This window comes from Buteo buteo, chromosome 8, assembly GCF_964188355.1.
Source record: "Buteo buteo chromosome 8, bButBut1.hap1.1, whole genome shotgun sequence".
NCBI classification, from domain to species: Eukaryota; Metazoa; Chordata; class Aves; order Accipitriformes; family Accipitridae; genus Buteo; species Buteo buteo.
The window spans coordinates 40,668,145-40,685,135 of NC_134178.1; the positions used below are offsets into that span (position 1 = coordinate 40,668,145).

The 16,991-nt window shown below is 46.4% G+C and overlaps 2 protein-coding genes across 2 annotated transcripts; one reads left to right on the forward strand and one right to left on the reverse strand.

Annotated features, from left to right (window-relative positions):
- Positions 1–1,175: 1,175 nt before the first annotated feature.
- Positions 1,176–5,808, reverse strand: LOC142034098 (cell surface glycoprotein CD200 receptor 1-B-like). Its single transcript, XM_075034808.1, has 5 exons — positions 5,670–5,808; positions 4,144–4,452; positions 3,120–3,371; positions 2,213–2,315; positions 1,176–1,388 (listed from the first exon to the last, which is right to left on the reverse strand). The coding sequence occupies exons 1-5, from the start codon at positions 5,806–5,808 to the stop codon at positions 1,301–1,303; spliced, it is 891 nt and encodes a 296-aa protein (XP_074890909.1). The 3' UTR covers positions 1,176–1,300.
- Positions 5,809–12,408: 6,600 nt separating this feature from the next.
- GTPBP8 (GTP binding protein 8) lies at positions 12,409–16,978 on the forward strand. The gene is made up of 7 exons (XM_075034335.1): positions 12,409–12,779; positions 13,038–13,136; positions 13,686–13,816; positions 14,162–14,261; positions 14,682–14,800; positions 15,234–15,360; positions 15,902–16,978. Exons 1-6 carry the CDS (start codon positions 12,486–12,488, stop codon positions 15,316–15,318), a joined length of 828 nt encoding a protein of 275 aa, XP_074890436.1. The 5' UTR covers positions 12,409–12,485; the 3' UTR covers positions 15,319–15,360; positions 15,902–16,978.
- Positions 16,979–16,991: the final 13 nt, after the last annotated feature.

Genomic DNA, 16,991 nt, shown 5'->3' on the forward strand with positions numbered 1-16,991 from the left:
TTACCTTCTCTTTAACATATTAATGCCTCAATTCTAAGCCCAGCTTGCTGCCTGAGAGCTAAAGATCTGTAACTGATACCCCCAAAAATTAAATGCTTGAATAGCTATGGCAAAAAAAGAAGAAGGAAAAAAAAAAGACTTAGTCTGGGATTGGAAGGGTTGTGAAGAGCATAGAAAGGCCTAAGAGCTCTGTAACCCGGGCATGTGAGATGCACAAACACAGGGTAGCATGCCTAGCAAAGATGCTCCTGCAGTACCTTCCCACTTCTGCCCTTAGGTAAGCCAACATCTCATAGGAACATCATTAACATCTCATTGCAGAGATTTAGGAAATTGAATGGCTGTAGCAAGTGGAAAAGGTCTCCAGATATATTACAGTTTGAAATAGAGTCTTCTGTACAGTAACAACAGTGAGACGTGGATTTCTGCTGAGCATGGAGGAGTGAGGCGGGTCTGAAATACCTGCATTTCCTTTGAAATTTTGGCTGCATAGTAATATTCAGCTCTAGTCATGTCTATTCAGAATAGAAGTTAAGAAATAGTGAAGAGGCACAGCTATGTTTAGAGGCTTAGTAGTGGCAGTATGTCATCGAATGAAAGATTAAACTCAAGGACTCCCTTGTGATAGGACCAGTAAGATGTTTTTAAAGATGTAATTTAAAGAAATTAAGACTAGAGAGCTGTGTGTTCTGTGGGCTGCAGCTCTCTGGGTTATGCAAAGAGGTAAATGAGTGTGAGGCTTAGATCTCAAGATTGTGAGAATTGCTGTGCTTCATGTAGCAATAACTACTCAAGCTCAAGCATTCTCTCTCTCTCCCTTTTTTCTAGCTGTTGGTGAAACACTTCAAAATTCTTATAGTGAAAATGAGAGTTGCTCAAATTTAGCTTCAGTCCTGTGTGATTATCCTGAGAAGGTTGCTGCTCATTAGTATGCAAGAAAATTTCTTCTGATTTATTTTATCCTACAAGACATGATACTTAAATACTAGAATACAATGTATTTGAAATGGAGTTACCTCATTTTATACAACATGAATTTCCTATTGCATATATGTTAGATTTGGTTTTATATAAAAAAAAATGATACTTGCATGAGTAATAAGAGCATCTATAGTTGCACTAGAGAGATAATGGAAGACAGAGCTGACAAGGCTCAGGTAGGATCTGCCCTGCATGCCATGTTTCTGCACAGTTACACCAGCTGCATTGCAGATATTTGCTTCTTTCTCCTGAACGCTTTGGTACTGGTAAGTCCCTGCTGCATGTCACATTGCTGACTGAGGCATACTGGGAGTTTCCTTCATCTCTGCTCAGGTGCTGAGTTAGAATTAGGCCCAGACAGCTCTGCAGATGGAAGATTCCTTGGCTTATACTGGCTTCTCATTGTTCTAGGAAACAAGACACGAATACTGTAAGTGTGAGGACAAGGCTGTTTGGGAATGCAATTTTGGGCTCTAGGAATGTAAGAACAGAATTCCTCCCCTTTATTTGGTAGAGAAACAAAAGAATGTAAGGCTTTATATCTGATCTCACATGAACATGACCAGAGCTGGCCGTGCTCCAGCCGGCACCAGACAGAGAGCTGCCAAGAGCCCCGGCAAAGCGTGAAGCTCAAGTGACTTGAACACAGTCGTTAGTTCTGCCTCTGTGGTGTTTGTACTGTAATTCTGGGCAGCAATTGCACCTTGTGACAGACAGGCTAGCTCAGATAGAGTAATCAGCCAAGCTGCCAGACTGCCGCCAGAACTCCTGAGCAGTTACAACAGCAGACCTGTTCTGCTCTCATGCAATACTTCCTGCATTTCTACATTGGCCCTGCCTTCCCTGGCTTCCTTTGAGTAGGAAAAAATGCACCAAAAGTCTGGCTCCAAGCTCAGAAAGTTATTTTGGTGCCTCTTTAATCTTCATAGCCTGGCAATCTTTGTTCATATCCCTCAACTGGGTGGAAAAAACTAACCATTCCCTTTGTAATTTTGCTTCTGAAAGTAGTATGACAGCAGGAAGGTCTCTAACACTCATGTATGGACTCCCTCCCCCTCTGCCCCAGCTGTGGTGTTATAGACCTCGGACAAACCTCCATGAACATGTGCTGAACTGGTGTGTTCATGACAGACTGAGGCGACCACACATGACATGAACTAGTATCAGAAGCCCTTCTAAACTTCCCCAGGACTGGCCAAAGGGGTTTGCGTGTATCATGTCCCATACATACCTGCTACCACAGAAGGTGTAGCAATGAAGTACAGCAAGCAGGAACAGGAGGCCGAGGAGACTAGCAAGGCTGACGACACAGTGGAGAATCCATGTACTATTACCTAGAGAAACAGTTGCTCTTCTAGGTATCTCGCAGACTGTTTACCCTGTGCCTCTGTCAGGATGGCATCTTCTAGACAATGTTCTCTTTGTGCTGTACTTTGGAGGTCGAGCTAAGTTAGCTGGAATACAGCGCCAGGCACAGAACTAGGACTAAACAACATGCCCCTGCGCCCTTGATGGAGGAACCTTGTCTTTTGCTGTATGGGCACTAATTAGATCCTCCTCCTCACCACTTACCATAGTCCAGCTGCAGGCCTTGCACATGTATCCCATCAAATTTCAGCTCTGATTCTCTTCCAACTGAGTACTTTGGTGAAGTACATACGATTGCACACAACTTCCCAGCTATGTCTTCAACTTCACCACCTAAAGCCTTCACCTACCAGCCACTCTTTGGAAGCTATAAATTGGCTTTCAGTCTTCCTGTCACAATATATCTGTAATCCAACAACTAGCAAGACATAATGGTACCACTGGATTACAATACATAGATCTGGGTGATCATACCATTGACATCTTTGTGTGTCATGAACTTCTGAATAAACCTGCCTTTCCATTCCCCCCTGTTGGTGGAAGGGAAGACCACTACATCCATCAGCTTTCCTAGAATTTCACAAAGGACTTTACAGTTCTGACAGCACTTTTGTTTATCCTTCCCCCTCCTGACAAATTTCCCACTCGAAACTTCAGCTCAGCTGCACAGTTCCTGCTGCAATCCTGCCAACGCTACTGATGTTTGTCTTAGTGCATGAACAGAGGGCTGAATGGGGTTTTGAACACCAAACACACAAAGGGAAGCTTACCTGGGGGATGACAGGCTATGGTCATGCTCTGGTTCCCAGCTGGGTGGGACACAATGCAGGTTGTATTAGTCACGTTGGTGCTGTATGCGGTGAACGTGCTGAGAACAGTCACTGTCCCGTTGTCATGGCCTTCTTCCTTGGGCGTGGAGTTGCTCTCTAGGACCCACAAGATCTGGGCAGCCGGCTTCCCCGCCATTGCCTTGCACATGGGGTTCCCGTGGTCATCACAGTACATGGTCAGCCTTGGGGGCACTGCACAGCGTCAGGAAGGGGAGATGCATGGAGTTAGTTGGCCACCGTTGGGATAGGATGTTTTTGTTCTCTACCCAGAATGAACACAGTGAAAAGAGGAGAATAAGGTTGGAGGTGCCGTCCCGTTACAGCGGCATGGGCGAGAGACACAAGAGGCAAAGATCGTGCCTCTTTTTTCCTTTTGGACAACTCTCCCCCATTCAGGCGAGTTACCACAGCCGTGTACCATTAGAGGAGGTTTCCCTGGAGATGGCAGTAGGGAATTATCCCAAATACAGGGCTGAATTAGGCTTTTGTCCTAAGCAGCCATCACACGCATGGTTTAAAATGTACTGGAATGCCAGCGTAAGAGGAAATGGGTCCATTCCTACTGTCTGGATAAGAACATCCCATGTTTGACAGAGTATCTCAGCACTTGGAAGTGTTACTCTCACATGCTTTAGTTCTCTTAAATTAGGGTATTAATGATTGATTCTGCAGGATAACCGGAAGCATATGCAGAATCCTCTGTTGGTATACTGGAAATTGCTTCACACCTGTTGTTTCTAACTAGACAGTGGAAAAGGGGGCAGCAGCAGGGAGAAGAGTTTTGGGAAATAAGGAGAAGGGAGAAATGGAGCTACTATCAATGAAATGCATGACAGTTTATCCCAGCAAGAAAGCTCCTCTTCTTTCTGCGTACTTCCTCCGGTACATGGGGCGAGGAGCTTTGTATGTCCAAGCCCAGATGTGGTCCTTTGGAGAACTGTAAAATGAGGAAGGAGTCCCTTACCTAGCACGGTCAGGTGGTACGTCGTGTGGAAACTCCCTTCTGTTGCTACTACTTCACAGGTGTAGTTTCCGTCATGGTCTATTCCTACTTGCCATATCTCTAGGGCAGGATCCCAATCTGGTCTGAATTTCCAGTTCATGCTGTCACTGCAGTTTGTTCTGTCTGTCTTGTTCTGATCAGCCCTGTAGCCCAAGGTGCAGGGGCCTCCAACCTTGGGGCTTATTTTCCATGTTACCATAGTTATATTTGGTTTGGAAGGACAGGTGAGCACACAGCTGTTACCTACTGTCGCTGACACGCTGTTGTTCCCTGAAGGAGAGAAAGAAGAAGGATGTGTCAGAAGGTGCCCAGGGATGTCACTCATAGCCTTGGAGTTCTGGTCTGTGCTTCACAGAGAAACGTCTGCACTGTTACACGCCAGCGTGAGGCCCTGTCTGTGGCAGCCCAAGAGCTGTGTCTCTCTTCTTAGGTGGGAACAGATCTCCAGGTTCGTGGATGTGTTCGCATACATTGGTCCTTGTTTTCACTCCCTCTGTGAGGTCCTCTCCCTAGGACACTGGATAAATAGCATGACCGGGAAGCAGAGTCTGAATGAGCTGCAGAGCCCATCTATATGGGGAGATCTCTCAGGTTGCTTTTCCCTCAGTATCACTGCCCAGTACAGCAGAAAAATGAATGTTTGAAGACATTCGCCCCACTTTTGTGCTGGATATAAGCAGCCCTCCTAATCAGGGTAAGTACAGGTGGCAATTTCTGCCCTGCCACTCCAAAGCTTAGATGAACCAATTTCCCTGATTATAGTGGTGGCAGATGAAATAGTAGAGTATGACATTTATCTGGAAAGAAAACATATTTCTGTTTGCTGTTAGATGCAGAGATCCCTGATAGATTCAAGATCACTACCTTGTGACCTGCCTCACCTGTCCTAACAAAAACAAACAAGAAAAACAAACAAGAATTTGCATAATTCATGTAGAGTAGGGAAGAGAAGGATTACAGCTGCATTTTCAGATCCTGCATTTTTGGAATTAGCTTTTCTAAGTGTTTAACTGAGTTTGGAAAGGGGAAAGAACCTTCCCATTAGGTCTTATTAAAACTTCCAACTGAATCAAGTGTCGTAAAATCCCAGTATACTTCATTTGTCAGGCCAAGTCACTGATACCTAAGAGTAAGGCTTGATGGGGTGCTCAGACTGATCAGAAAACCTCCCATCAAACATATTTAATAAATCTGTTAATTATCACCAAAAGTATCATACTCCAAGGGAATCATTACCAGTTGTCATCAAGTCATTGAAGAGCCCAAGTTCAACATCTTATTGGTTGACTATGGAAAAGATACAGTTGCAGCTAGTAATGTTCTGATTTTCAGGTTCCTAGTTTTCCATCAAAAAGGCCTTTCAGCAATTTGTAAAGATCCCTTCTCCTAGATTTTTTTCTGTCCCAAAGAAGAACTGAGTAAACATCACTCTGATACATTGTCTTTTCCTTCTCTGCCCTTAACAAAGAGTTGGTACTCAGAAGTACCTGTAGCTCCTGCGACTGCAGTGATGGTGAGCAGAACGATGGTGTACGTGGTCTTCCTGACAACTTTCAAAGTAGCTCTTGCGTCTGTGCATGATGTGGGTTTCTTGCACCATCCAGCTTGCTGTGAGCTCCCTGTCATCCCCTGCCAGTGATCCTCAGCAGCCAGAGTCACTGCTCTTTCTGTGCTCCTGGAAGCCCTGCAGTGCAGCTACAAAGAGGTCGTTGTTCTTCTAGCACCTGTTCTCCTAGCACAAAGCTTCCTGTGCTGAGAATTGGTGAACGGAGAGGAAACGGTTTTGGTATTTGCTTTCTGACCATTGGCCTTCTGCATAGTGTTACCGTGGGAAGACAAACTCTGCGGAAGAACTTGCACGAAGTCTAAGCAGTGTGATTTTTCATGTCTGATTCTGATCTTGCAATAAGAATTTTATCATTGGGAACTGGGGGAAGGATATTCTTAGCTTACCACTTAAAGGATGCTCAACATCTTAAAATTCCTTTTTCTCCCCACTCTACCCTTCCCCACATACCTAACAGCCTAAGACCTTTTCTCTAAAAGGCACTGGCAATCACTTCTCCCCTGCAGGGAGGGAAGGTAGATAGGTACATTGTACATTTATGTTACAGCTCTATTTCTCTGATAATAGTACATCTACAGACAGTTAGGCCAAGGTGGCTTTTTTTTTTGCACCACTGTTTTGTTTGTTTTTCAAATTCTTCTGGTACTATATGCCCCCCATACATACACAAGTGAAGACTGAAGGTTGTTCCAGTGGTGAGCTGCAGGATTTTGTTTAGAACCAGAAGAGTCCCTTAATTTTTACAAGGTCCTTAAAGACCTTTCCCCAAGCTACTACTGTCCATCTTCTCATGTGATTAAGACTGCTGTCTTATACCAGCAAAGACAGATTCCCTAGATATAAGATGAACCTCCCTGGAAATTAATGCACTGAATTTAATTTTATCAGAAAAATGTTAGCCTCCCCAAACTTTGAAGCCACCCAGCTGAAATGAATTGGTGACTATTTGCCTGTTCTAAGAACAGAACTCTCCCCCACAACTGCTGTCACAGCAGATTTATGTGTTTCCATGGCTGTGCTGAAATGTGCCTGGAAGGGCTTCAGTTCTGTGGTCAAATAGATGCAAGGCATCCACAAATGGAGGGAATCACTGGTCTGCAGGCAACCATGTGTCTTCCCCTCCCGCCAAATAGTGGGTGCCATTTAACTGAGAAGAGGCATAGCACCCATTAGTGACTTGAAGGAAAAGCTGGGTAAGTTCAAAAAGAAAGTCAGGCAACCTGTGTTCACAGTTCGTATATTCAGAAAAGCCAACAGCAGCAATATAATGAATCTTCATCTCTGCTGGCTGTTGTTGCTGCAATTACACTTCCTGCAAGTCACTTTGTCAAACAGTTTCAGACAGCTAGCTGCATCTTGGTCAATGCAGCTTCTGCTTCAGTGCTGTGTGGCTTGGCAGTTCAGTGCAACAACCATTTCTCATGTTTAGCGGCAGGTCCAAGATGCAAAGATCACATTTAGATCCCTGCAGCGCGAGACATACCATAGTTTCAGCCACAGAATCTGTGGGTGACGTAGCTCAGCACTAAATGGCAGACGCAGCAAGAAATAATGGTCCAAGTAATGAAAATCAGAAGCTAATCAGGGTCCTAATTACTTGGGGTTTAATTGGGAGCAATGCAGCCAGGCACCTGGAAGAATCTAGGGTCATTTTAGAAACTAAGACAGGAAAACTCATGATAAATGGAAAGGGATAATTCCCTACAGCATGTGATGCAATCTAGTCCAGTTATCTTTGGGGTGAGGCCTGATGTTTTGGGGCTTGGGGTTTTTTTTTGCTAAAGATTCCACTTGCTCTCTGATAGAGAAATGATGACTGAAAATCATGTTTGTATTTCTTTACTTAGCCTTTGGGGTTTTGAGTCTTTGGATTATGGTCTGGCCACAGCACAGCAACTTACTGCAGGACTATGAAGAGTAGAAAGGTTGTATGTGAGCGATTTGACAGGGGCACGGTTGATGGGTGTTTTTATTTTTGGAAGCTCAAACTCTTAGTCTGACACTAGAGCTGGATCCGAACAGCATGGTGATATTGTGGCAAGAGCACCACTGTGTGCCCCAGGCAGCTGATCCAAACAGCTGAGCTGTTGGACCTGGATGTTCTCCATCCACCTCCAGCACAGCCCTGGAGCTGGTTTTAAGCGTCCTTCAGTGTTCGATTGTTTCCTCCTCAGCTCAGAAGACTTCTGTGTTTTGAGACCCTGTTTTACTTGAAGCGGTAGAGTGCCATGAACGACTGCATGATATCCTGTTTCCTTTGTGTCATTTCTCACTTGCTACCTGCCTTTTTTTTAGCCATTCTGCAAGAGCTCTTGTAAGAGGCTCTGTATGTACATCATACCTCTAGCAGAGGGCCTTATCCTCCCCCCTCGTTCCCCCCAGTTACCGATGTACCAGACGCTGGTTTTAGCTACCCTCGTGGGTGTTTCAGAGCATGCTGCTCAGTAGTTGCTCAATGGTTATTTATGGCTCAGCCCCCGGGAGAGCAGGGCTTTGCAAACGTTGGCTTCATGCTGCTGCTGCTGTGCAGCCCCTCCGTGAGGGCTTTGGTCAGGGTCCAGGCTCCAGCTGCGCTTTCCTCTCCACCTCGTGGCCAAAGCAAGCAACAACGCTCACCCGCCACCACCACCTTTTTTTTTTTTTTTTTTTTCTTTCTTTTCCCAATGATCACCTCTATCCCGTTCAAAAGAAAGCACTTCATTTTGTTTTTAGGGATGTTCTTTGTTGCTTTCTAGTATTGATGTGGTAAGTTTTGGTTAACTTCTAAATGGAGCGTTTTTAATTCTTGAACTACGGCATTTCCTTTTGGGAGCGGAGAGAAAGGCATTTGCTGAAGCTATTGCTGGATTTATAAATGATCACACAAATACTTTGCCTGCATCAGAAATACTTTTGGGCCAGATCATTAGAGAATATTGTAATCTGAGCAAACATGTGGTAGATCTGCAAGGACAGAATGAGACCATCCCCACCAGCTCTTACAACATAAAACTCAGAACTGTGGGCTACGTGAGCCACCAGTACCCCTGAATTATGTCACACGACAGCCTTTGGATGCTATGCCCACAAAAACTAAAGTATGCTAAAAGGGGGCAATCTCAAACAGGTGAGGTAATAAGATTACATTTCTTGATGATTATTATAAACAAAACAAAGATAATTTGTGGGATCTCAGCCATGCAACACTAGGTTCTTGCAAAAGCTGGTACTTTGCTTGGAAATTTGTCACACGATTGATATAGTTTGAGCCTTTTTTTTCAAGCCACTGAACTGTTTTAGCACAGATATGAATTGTATGAAGGCAGGAGCTCTGCTGATAAACCTGGTTAAGGATGTGGAGTACACAAGTGTCCTCACATAGCTTTGTCTGACATTCTGAATGTCTCTGCAATAAAATCACTGTATGATGTGAGGCACAGCACGACTGGGAGGAAACACATGACATTGTCCTCCTTCTTTACCAATTCCTTTATCTCAAGATTTACCTGCTGCTACCATGGTCCTGGTCATGGCCATAGCAACCGGCGTTAAGGAAACAAAAGTTTATCTCAAATCAGTTCTTGATTATATGGTTCTCCATCCCACCTGGACCGATCACGGGGAGCCTTTCCGTTTGTCAGCATGTTCACCAGTCAGTGTTATTGGCACTACTATTTTTTCAGCCCAGATTCAAGGGGCTTCTAAGAGATTCAACGCCCTTAAGACACAGAATTTCCTCCTCTTCTGTGTATTCACAGCACTGATTCTTGTGCTAATGACCAAGGCCAACTCTGAGAAAATGGATGGAGTGTCTTCTGCTCTTTGCCTCTCCTCAAAGGCCAAAGTCAAAACCAAACTCTGCAGCAGAGGTCAGACCAGGTACAAATGGAGGAGATTCACCAAATTTGAGATGAATATCAAAACGAGAATTTCAGTTCTGTGAAGCCAGTGGAAACTACTCTTCAGCTAGGACTAGAAGTGTTTGCTGTCACATGAACAATGATGCCTCTCTTTTCCATTACTTTACTCAAGAACTTTTCAAAAACTTTCCCACTAATTAGTAATATTATTTTATTTTATTTTTACTTTTAAATTATTTTTGTCTTCGAATGTCCAGCCCTTAAGAGGTTTCTGGCTTTGAATTCCTTCTGGAGGCAAGAGACACTTCTCCCCGCCCCCTGCTAAATAGAATAGTTTGCATAGAGGAAAATGCAGAGCTTCTTTGTCCTTTATACAAGTAATTCAGCCTTTAAAACTGTCTATCCTACTAACTTTAGTTCCTAAACCACCTTCCAAGTGGAAAGAACATAGGCTGTATTTTAGGCGAGAGCACAGATTTGGACACGGTCGGTAGTGCTGTGTCACAAAAAAGCAGAAAGGTTGGTGCATGTGCTCTGTCCTTTCTGGCATGCTTCCTGGTGACAATATTTGGTCTCAGTTCCTCTTCCTGGAAATGAAGCTGAAAAGCCCAGTTGGCTTTGGCTTATGGGACCCAAACCCACTGCCCCAAATGCACAAGGAGCTCTCACTGCTCTCCCAGAATTCCACCTCCAGCTGGTCTTGCAGCTACTCTTCTTTGAGAGGTATCTGAAATGAATGATGGTTTGGCCTGTTGCACGATGCTGTGAAAGACAGGATCTGACCAGACAAGACAACTGATGTCGCTACTTCCTACTAGCTCCACACCATTCTTTGGGATTTAGGCCAGTGTCAATGGTTGTAGATCCCTCTTTCATACTCCAAAGGAATGATTGTCAGAGTTTTTAATGTGGACCAAATTACTTTTGTAGTCATTCCCTAATATCTGAGCTACATAACCTGCAACCGAAAAGAGACATCTGCTGCCACAGACATGAGCCATAGGCAATTTTAGTCCAAATGCCTAAAGTTTGGCAATAAAATGTGGAATAGAAAGTAGAGTCTTTCAGGGGAGATACAAAGCAGGCTTAAATGCTGGTATTTCACCAGCTCTGTCCACAGTAACCTGCCTCGTCCAGTCTCCATATGGTCTGTCCACAGAGAACCTAGACTGCAGTTTAGTCCAGGACACAAAAAAACCAAACCACCTTCCACTGAAATGCACAGGTCTGATCTTCAGGTTTTAGATGTGGGTCTACTGGATGCTCCTGTTGATCCAGCCCTTTGCTAAAATTAGAAGTATTCAGAAGGTTCTGTGCCATTTTAATTTGTTCCTGTTGCCTGTGTAGGCACATTAAAAAGGGAGACTTAATTAATGGTTAGGGCACTAGCCTGTGAGCTGGGCACCTCTGTTCACATCATCACGCCTGCAGATATACCGTTAAATGGGCCAGTTGGTTTCTCTGCCGCCTTCCCTCCTGTCTCTGGCCGGCTGTTCTGGGAGCGATGTGCTGGAGAACGTGTGCTTGGTAAGGGTAACTAATGTAATTGCGAGCAGGCAAGTCTGCTGCTAGCAGCAGTGAGCTGCAAGGGATGCTGAGGTGAAAATACCTAAGAGCATTTGCTCTGTTTTGCATGTCACGGTTTGGCATAAAAATGTGGAAATTGGCCAACTGGAGTGGTTAAGAGCATAACCTCTGGCCAGTGTGGTTTTTCTGTCGCTAGATTCACCACAGAGTTCAATGAAATCCGGTTGCTGCATTACCACACACACAAAAAAAAAAAAAATTAGTAGTGTTCCTGAGGTAGTTCTTGAACGGTTTATTGTTCTGCTTTATTTCTCTGCATGTACCTGTGGTTATTTTCACCTCTGGGGGTGACAGGAGAGGGGCCTGCTCTGTACGTTTCAAACTGGTTTGGAACCAAATAAAGGTCATTTGTAGATTTATTTGGGAGCACTCTTCTAAGTATGCACCTAGCAGCCAGTGATTGTGGTCTGTCTTGAGCTGTATGCATTTGAGCTCTGTCTTGCTGTGAGCCAAAGCAGATTTTCAGAGGACTTAATTTGCAGGACTAAGGTAGAATGCAGTTTTTTTTCCCCTAGGTTTACACCATTAGCCTAACTCTCACCAGTAACTGCTTTCACTGATCATAAATTTGAGAAAAAGCTCATGGATTTCAGTAGGAGCTTGTCTTGTTACAAAAGATTTGAAGGTATCTCTGAGAAATGTGTAGGTTGCTGGCTGGCCTTTTCTTAGGGGATAGAAGTTCCCTCCCCATAGCTTTGTAACTGAGCTCAAGACAGGGAAAGTAGGATATAGCCTGTGTCGTCTTCTAATGGTCCTTCCTGGCCTTAAATCTATTCATTGTAATGATTAAACCGACCAGGTTTACAGAGCTTTAAAGAGAGGACTGTGACTGCAGAAGAAAAGTGGGTCTCTTGTCTCCAAGAGGAAGCAGCGTTCCCCAGGACCCTCGGTCTTGCCTGGGCGTAAGGTCTAACCGACATCGGAACAGCCGCTGGAGAACCGACCGTGGCGGCAGGGGGACTGAGGGTGCCGAAGGCCGCCGCTGCTTTGCCCCAAACAGAGCCCGGAGCAGCTCGGCGACGTTCCTGGGTTTGGCTCGAGTCTCTAAAGGACCCGAGATGAGCAAGAACGAAAAGCAACGAGCCGAGGCTCTACTGAAAACCCGCCGCTCTCCAGGGGTCCCGTGAGGACCAACGAAGGCCTTCCAGACCGGCCACCGGCGCTCCCGGCCTTCGGCGAGCCCCGACCGCGCGGGGGCAGCCGGGGCCCGGCCGGGCCGCGCTCCGCCCTGCGCCAGCCGCCTGCCTTCCGGGGACGGGCCTGGGCCGGAACGGGCCGGGCCGTACCGTACCGTGCCGTACCGTGCCGGGATGCTGCTGCCGCGGGCGGGCGGGGCGGCGGGACGGTCCCCGCCGGCGCTGGCCGCCCTGTCCCAGGTGCTGCGGCTGGAGCGGAGCCGCCGCACCGGCGTCGTGTTCCCGCTGGAGAAGCTGGCGCGTTCCCTGGCTCCCGGCGCCGACACGGCGCGGTTCCGCCTCTTCCAGCCCGGCCTGGCCGCGCTGCAGCGCGCCGAGACGCTCTTCAGGGCCGGCCGCGACCACGCCATCGACTACGTGAGCTCCGCCGTCCGCATGGACCATGCCCCGCCGCCGGCCCTGCCCGAGGTCAGGACGAGCCCGGCGGGCCCCCCCCCCCGCCTCCGCCTCCCCGCCGTGCCCTTCAGCCCCGGGGCCGTGCTGGGAGAGCGGCTTCCCGGCGAGCCGCGGGAGATCAACGGGCCTTGGCGGCAGCCGCGGAGCTCCGGGGGCGGCAGCAGGACGCGGCTGTCCCGGGCGCTGGCCCCCAAAGGGTGAGGGCAGCGGGAGGGGAGCCCCCTGCCCAGGACGGCTGTGGAAAGGCTCTCTCTGCCTCTCCTGCCGCAGGTGTGCTTCATCGGCAGAAGCAACGTGGGGAAATCGTCTTTAATCCGGGCCTTGTTTTCGCTGTCTCCAGAAGTGGAGGTCAGAGTGTCAAAAACTCCGGTAAGCGATGTTTTTCACTTCCCTCCCTCTTGGTCCGAAGCTGGTGCCAGCCCAGAGGATAGGGCCGAGGAGGGCGGGAGGAAACCAGCTCTCGGGGAACTTGAAGCGGTAGGAGAGCGTGCCGGCCGCGGTGGCCGCCGGCTCATGGCTGGCACAGGCCTTGCTCTGGCAGAGGACGAGGTGGAAGGAGCCCACCTTAGCTCTTCGGCCAGGACTGGCACGTGTGCCAGACAGAAGAGCGGTACAAGCTGAGCAGACGCGATGCAAAGCTCTTTGAGAAGAACCAAGCACAGAGACCCGCGAAGGTATTTTTAGTCTATTTTAAGGACAGAGGCTCATAGGATTGCTACAAGGGTGGGAGACTAGACAGCTTAAAGCACCAGTAGCGTTTTTGCAGCCTTCTGGGGGTGGGGGGGTGGGGAGGCAGGTTACGATACAGAGATGGTTTGTGGGGCATCTCCTAGTCCACTGCTTAGGGCAACTTTTTAACCCCCCCTTTCCTCCATCTCTCCCCCCCCTTTTTAAAAAAAAAAAAAATGCTCTCCCCAGGGCCACACCAAGAAGATGAATTTCTTCAAAGTAGGGAAGAAGTTTACTCTGGTGGATATGCCAGGATACGGCTACCGTGCCCCACAAGACTTTGTGGAGATGGTGGAGGCCTATCTGCAGGAACGGCACAAGTAAGGGACTCAACTGTACCTCCACAGAGCAATGAAAGCCAGACACCTATATACGGTGTCATGTAATCAGGTGAAAAAAGGTAGGAGAGGTAGCTACTTCCAGTGGTAGTATTGATGAATTCTGAAGTTGTTTTCCTGGAAAACTCTGTGGTGTCACCACACTCAGATCAAAACAGCAGAACAGGTTGAGGTGCTGCTCTGGGCTGACCCTCAGCTCCCTGAGTGGCTTTTCTTGGCTCTTCCTGTCCCCAGATACCATGTTACTTGTTCTTGCTTATGAATTTGGAAATAGCAGAGCAGGCATGAAATAACGATGGTGATTACTGTTGCTTGTATTTCTGACAGCTTGAAGAGGACTTTTCTGTTAGTTGATGGTGTAGTAGGACTCCAGAAAACAGATCATATTGCAGTAGATATGCTGGAAGAGTTTGGGATTCCTTATGTGGTAGGTAATGCTTCATTCTTGTGTTGGTTATAAGCTACAGATAATCTATAAAGGTGTGTACCCTCTACCTGAGCTTACGCAAGTTGTCCTACCTAAGTTGTAACCCCCCCCCCCTTTACTGTTAGTAAAATAGGCCTAAAATGTGTTGAGGGGGGCAAAGGGGATTTAAGGGATTTTTTGCTTGATTTATTAAATGGACACTTTTTTCCCAGTGCTCAGCTTGAGGAGCTCGAAAAGCTCCACTCCATATGCATGCTATACAAGTGTTTTGGTGAATTGTATTATACAATTTTTCCCTCTAGATACGACCCAGACCTTTCAGCCTGCCTTGCAAGGTGGTTCAGGACTCTTAGAGATGTTCCGGGCTAGCAGCAAAATAATCTTTTCCTTTTTTAATCCTTCCTTTCTGGATCCATGCAGATGGTGTTAACAAAAATTGACCGAGCTTCCAGGGGAGTGTTGTTAAAGAACGTACTGGAGACCCAGGAGTTTGTAAAGGAGAAGACTCAGGGATGCTTTCCTCAGCTATTCCTGGTCAGGTAATGCTCTTCTCTGTTGCTGCCATTTCCTTTCAAGTGATGATTTCAATAGGGCAAATTACCTGAAACAGTCCATCAGCTCTAGAGGTGGCACTTCTCTGCACCCCAAGGATGGCGGGTGGGCTGCTGATGGGGAAATGCCCCTTTCCTTCTTCCCCTTCCTCTGCAAGTGAGTGGAGTTCAGTTTTCAGCTTTGGCCTTTCTCTGAGGGGGGCAGCAGTCCCTATGCTAGTGGGCTTTCCCCTTCTGTTTGGAGCTGTGTTAACAGTAGCAAGCTGTAATTGTTTGATTACATAGCTGAAGTGCTTAATCTACGACGGTTGTAGTGCACTGCGGGAGATGTTACTTAACACAGCCACTGGCTAAATTTGCTTGTATTACTCCAAGACACAGCAGCATCTGGCACTGAACATCCACACGTTTGTTTCCACAGTTCTCTGGAGTTTTCAGGGGTTCACTTGCTAAGGTGTTTTGTAGCCCATGTTACTGGAAACCTGCCTACTGTAGACGCCAGCTGAGAAGACTGACTCCTGATCTGCTCAGCTCATCCAGAACAAAAGGTACCAAAACCAGAGGTCTGGATTTTTGTTGTAAATAACCCAAGGTACTAGAATTTATTTAATTCAGGAAGTTTGCACTATGAATGAATCCAGGTTATTATAAAACTGTTTTATAAAACCTACATGATTGTGCTAAGGAGAAAAAAGCAAAGAGAACCTCCAAAGAGAAGCTAAGTCTTAATGCAGCATTTCCTCTCCTGCCAGAGAAACGTTCAAAAAGCTACCACTGCGTGCTTAAGCTCTGCTATATTTAGGATACTAGAGATAGTCTAGTAATTTCATTAATAAAAAGGCATTTAGTTTAGAAAAGAAAAACTATAGCCCTAACATGAAGCAACCTGTACTTGCCCAGTTGAATTGAATGATACACAGAGGTTTACTTCTCTCAGCTTATGTAGCAGGGACCAAAAACTAGCACCTGTGCAATCTGCCTGCTCTAAGGCGATCTGGAGTGGACATAGCCAACATGTTGTCTGTGCAGGTGTTTGGGACTTCTTGTGTAGTTTCCTTTTGTAACTCTTCTGCATTGTGTGTCCAATAGGTGCAGCGTGATAGCATGCCTTGCTTGCACACCTCGAATTGTCCCTGTTCCAGGTGGATGAAGGAAAGGACACATCTTTAATGGGATCTGCTTTTTGATTACTGTCGGCATGGAACAAAAGACTGGCATGTAGGGGAACTCCTTCTGCACTTTATCGTCAGTCAGTGCTGCAGCTACCTCCTGTTTTAGATCCAGCATGAAGTCCTGCAGCTGTACTCAGATGAATTGCCACAGATAGAGATGAGACACACTGTCTGTTATCTGCATCCTGTTCTACCCTGGCAGCTGAAGTAAAATACTGATGTCCCATAATCTTCAGGGGCACTGTAACAGCTGGCAGAACTGTGTCCTGCAGCAGCTAAAGAGCACCTGAAGTTGGCTCATTACAAGGCATAGAATTAGAGGGGGGGGCAGGGGGGAAGACTGCCATCAGTAGCAGTAGTTGTTAAAAGAGAATTTAACCCAAAGCTGTTAAGTGCCTATGTCAAACTCTGGCACTCAGTCTTCTCATGTCTTAACATTGTCAAATGTGTGTATGCAGTTGTCAAAAGTTGCTTAAATCAAGTGTTTAAACCTCAAGAAAAGGCAGGTCTTTTGTGAACCACTCTGAGGTATTTTTAGTGTTTTGTTTCATTATGGAATTTTTTGTAACTCTTAAGATTAAACATGAGGTGAGGTCTGTTTTCAGTATATATGTAAGGGGGGCAGGGGGATGCGGTAGAAAGATGCAGATCTCTAGTTTCCACAGCTTAGCAGAGATCAAACCTGTAATTCTCTAATATTTTACCCCTAATCCGTAAGTGTCCCTGAGCAAACCAGCCCATAGGATGCTTGATCCTAGGGGGAAGTGCAGTAGTATCTAGACAGATGGAACAGGTGCAAGTGAACACTTCAGGAATCTTTTTTTGGTATCTTAAACCCAGGATCTTCCAAAAGCATCAATCTTGCCAAGTCTGTCATTTTCAAGGCCTCAGCCTTGACTGAAGAGCCTCTGAAAATAAGTCTGTGTATGTAAAAGAAAGTGCAGTTCTGTTTTTAGTCCCTCTTCAGAACAAAACACCTTAACAGTGCCGGGAAGTCTTTTATTAAC

What these genes read in the sequence shown, in the direction of transcription:
- LOC142034098 (XM_075034808.1), bottom strand. Translation starts at nt 5,808, where the DNA reads ATGACAGGGAGCTCACAGCAAGCTGGATGGTGCAAGAAACCCACATCA. An exon ending in CATAGCCTGTCATCCCCCAG is followed by an intron (nt 2,316 to 3,119) that starts GTAAGCTTCCCT and finishes CTGTTTCTCTAG; the next exon opens with GTAATAGTACATGGATTCTC. An exon ending in TACACCTTCTGTGGTAGCAG is followed by an intron (nt 1,389 to 2,212) that starts GTATGTATGGGA and finishes CTTGTTTCCTAG; the next exon opens with AACAATGAGAAGCCAGTATA.
- GTPBP8 (XM_075034335.1), top strand. Translation starts at nt 12,486, where the DNA reads ATGCTGCTGCCGCGGGCGGGCGGGGCGGCGGGACGGTCCCCGCCGGCG. An exon ending in CGCCGCCGGCCCTGCCCGAG is followed by an intron (nt 12,780 to 13,037) that starts GTCAGGACGAGC and finishes CTCCTGCCGCAG; the next exon opens with GTGTGCTTCATCGGCAGAAG. An exon ending in TATCTGCAGGAACGGCACAA is followed by an intron (nt 13,817 to 14,161) that starts GTAAGGGACTCA and finishes TATTTCTGACAG; the next exon opens with CTTGAAGAGGACTTTTCTGT.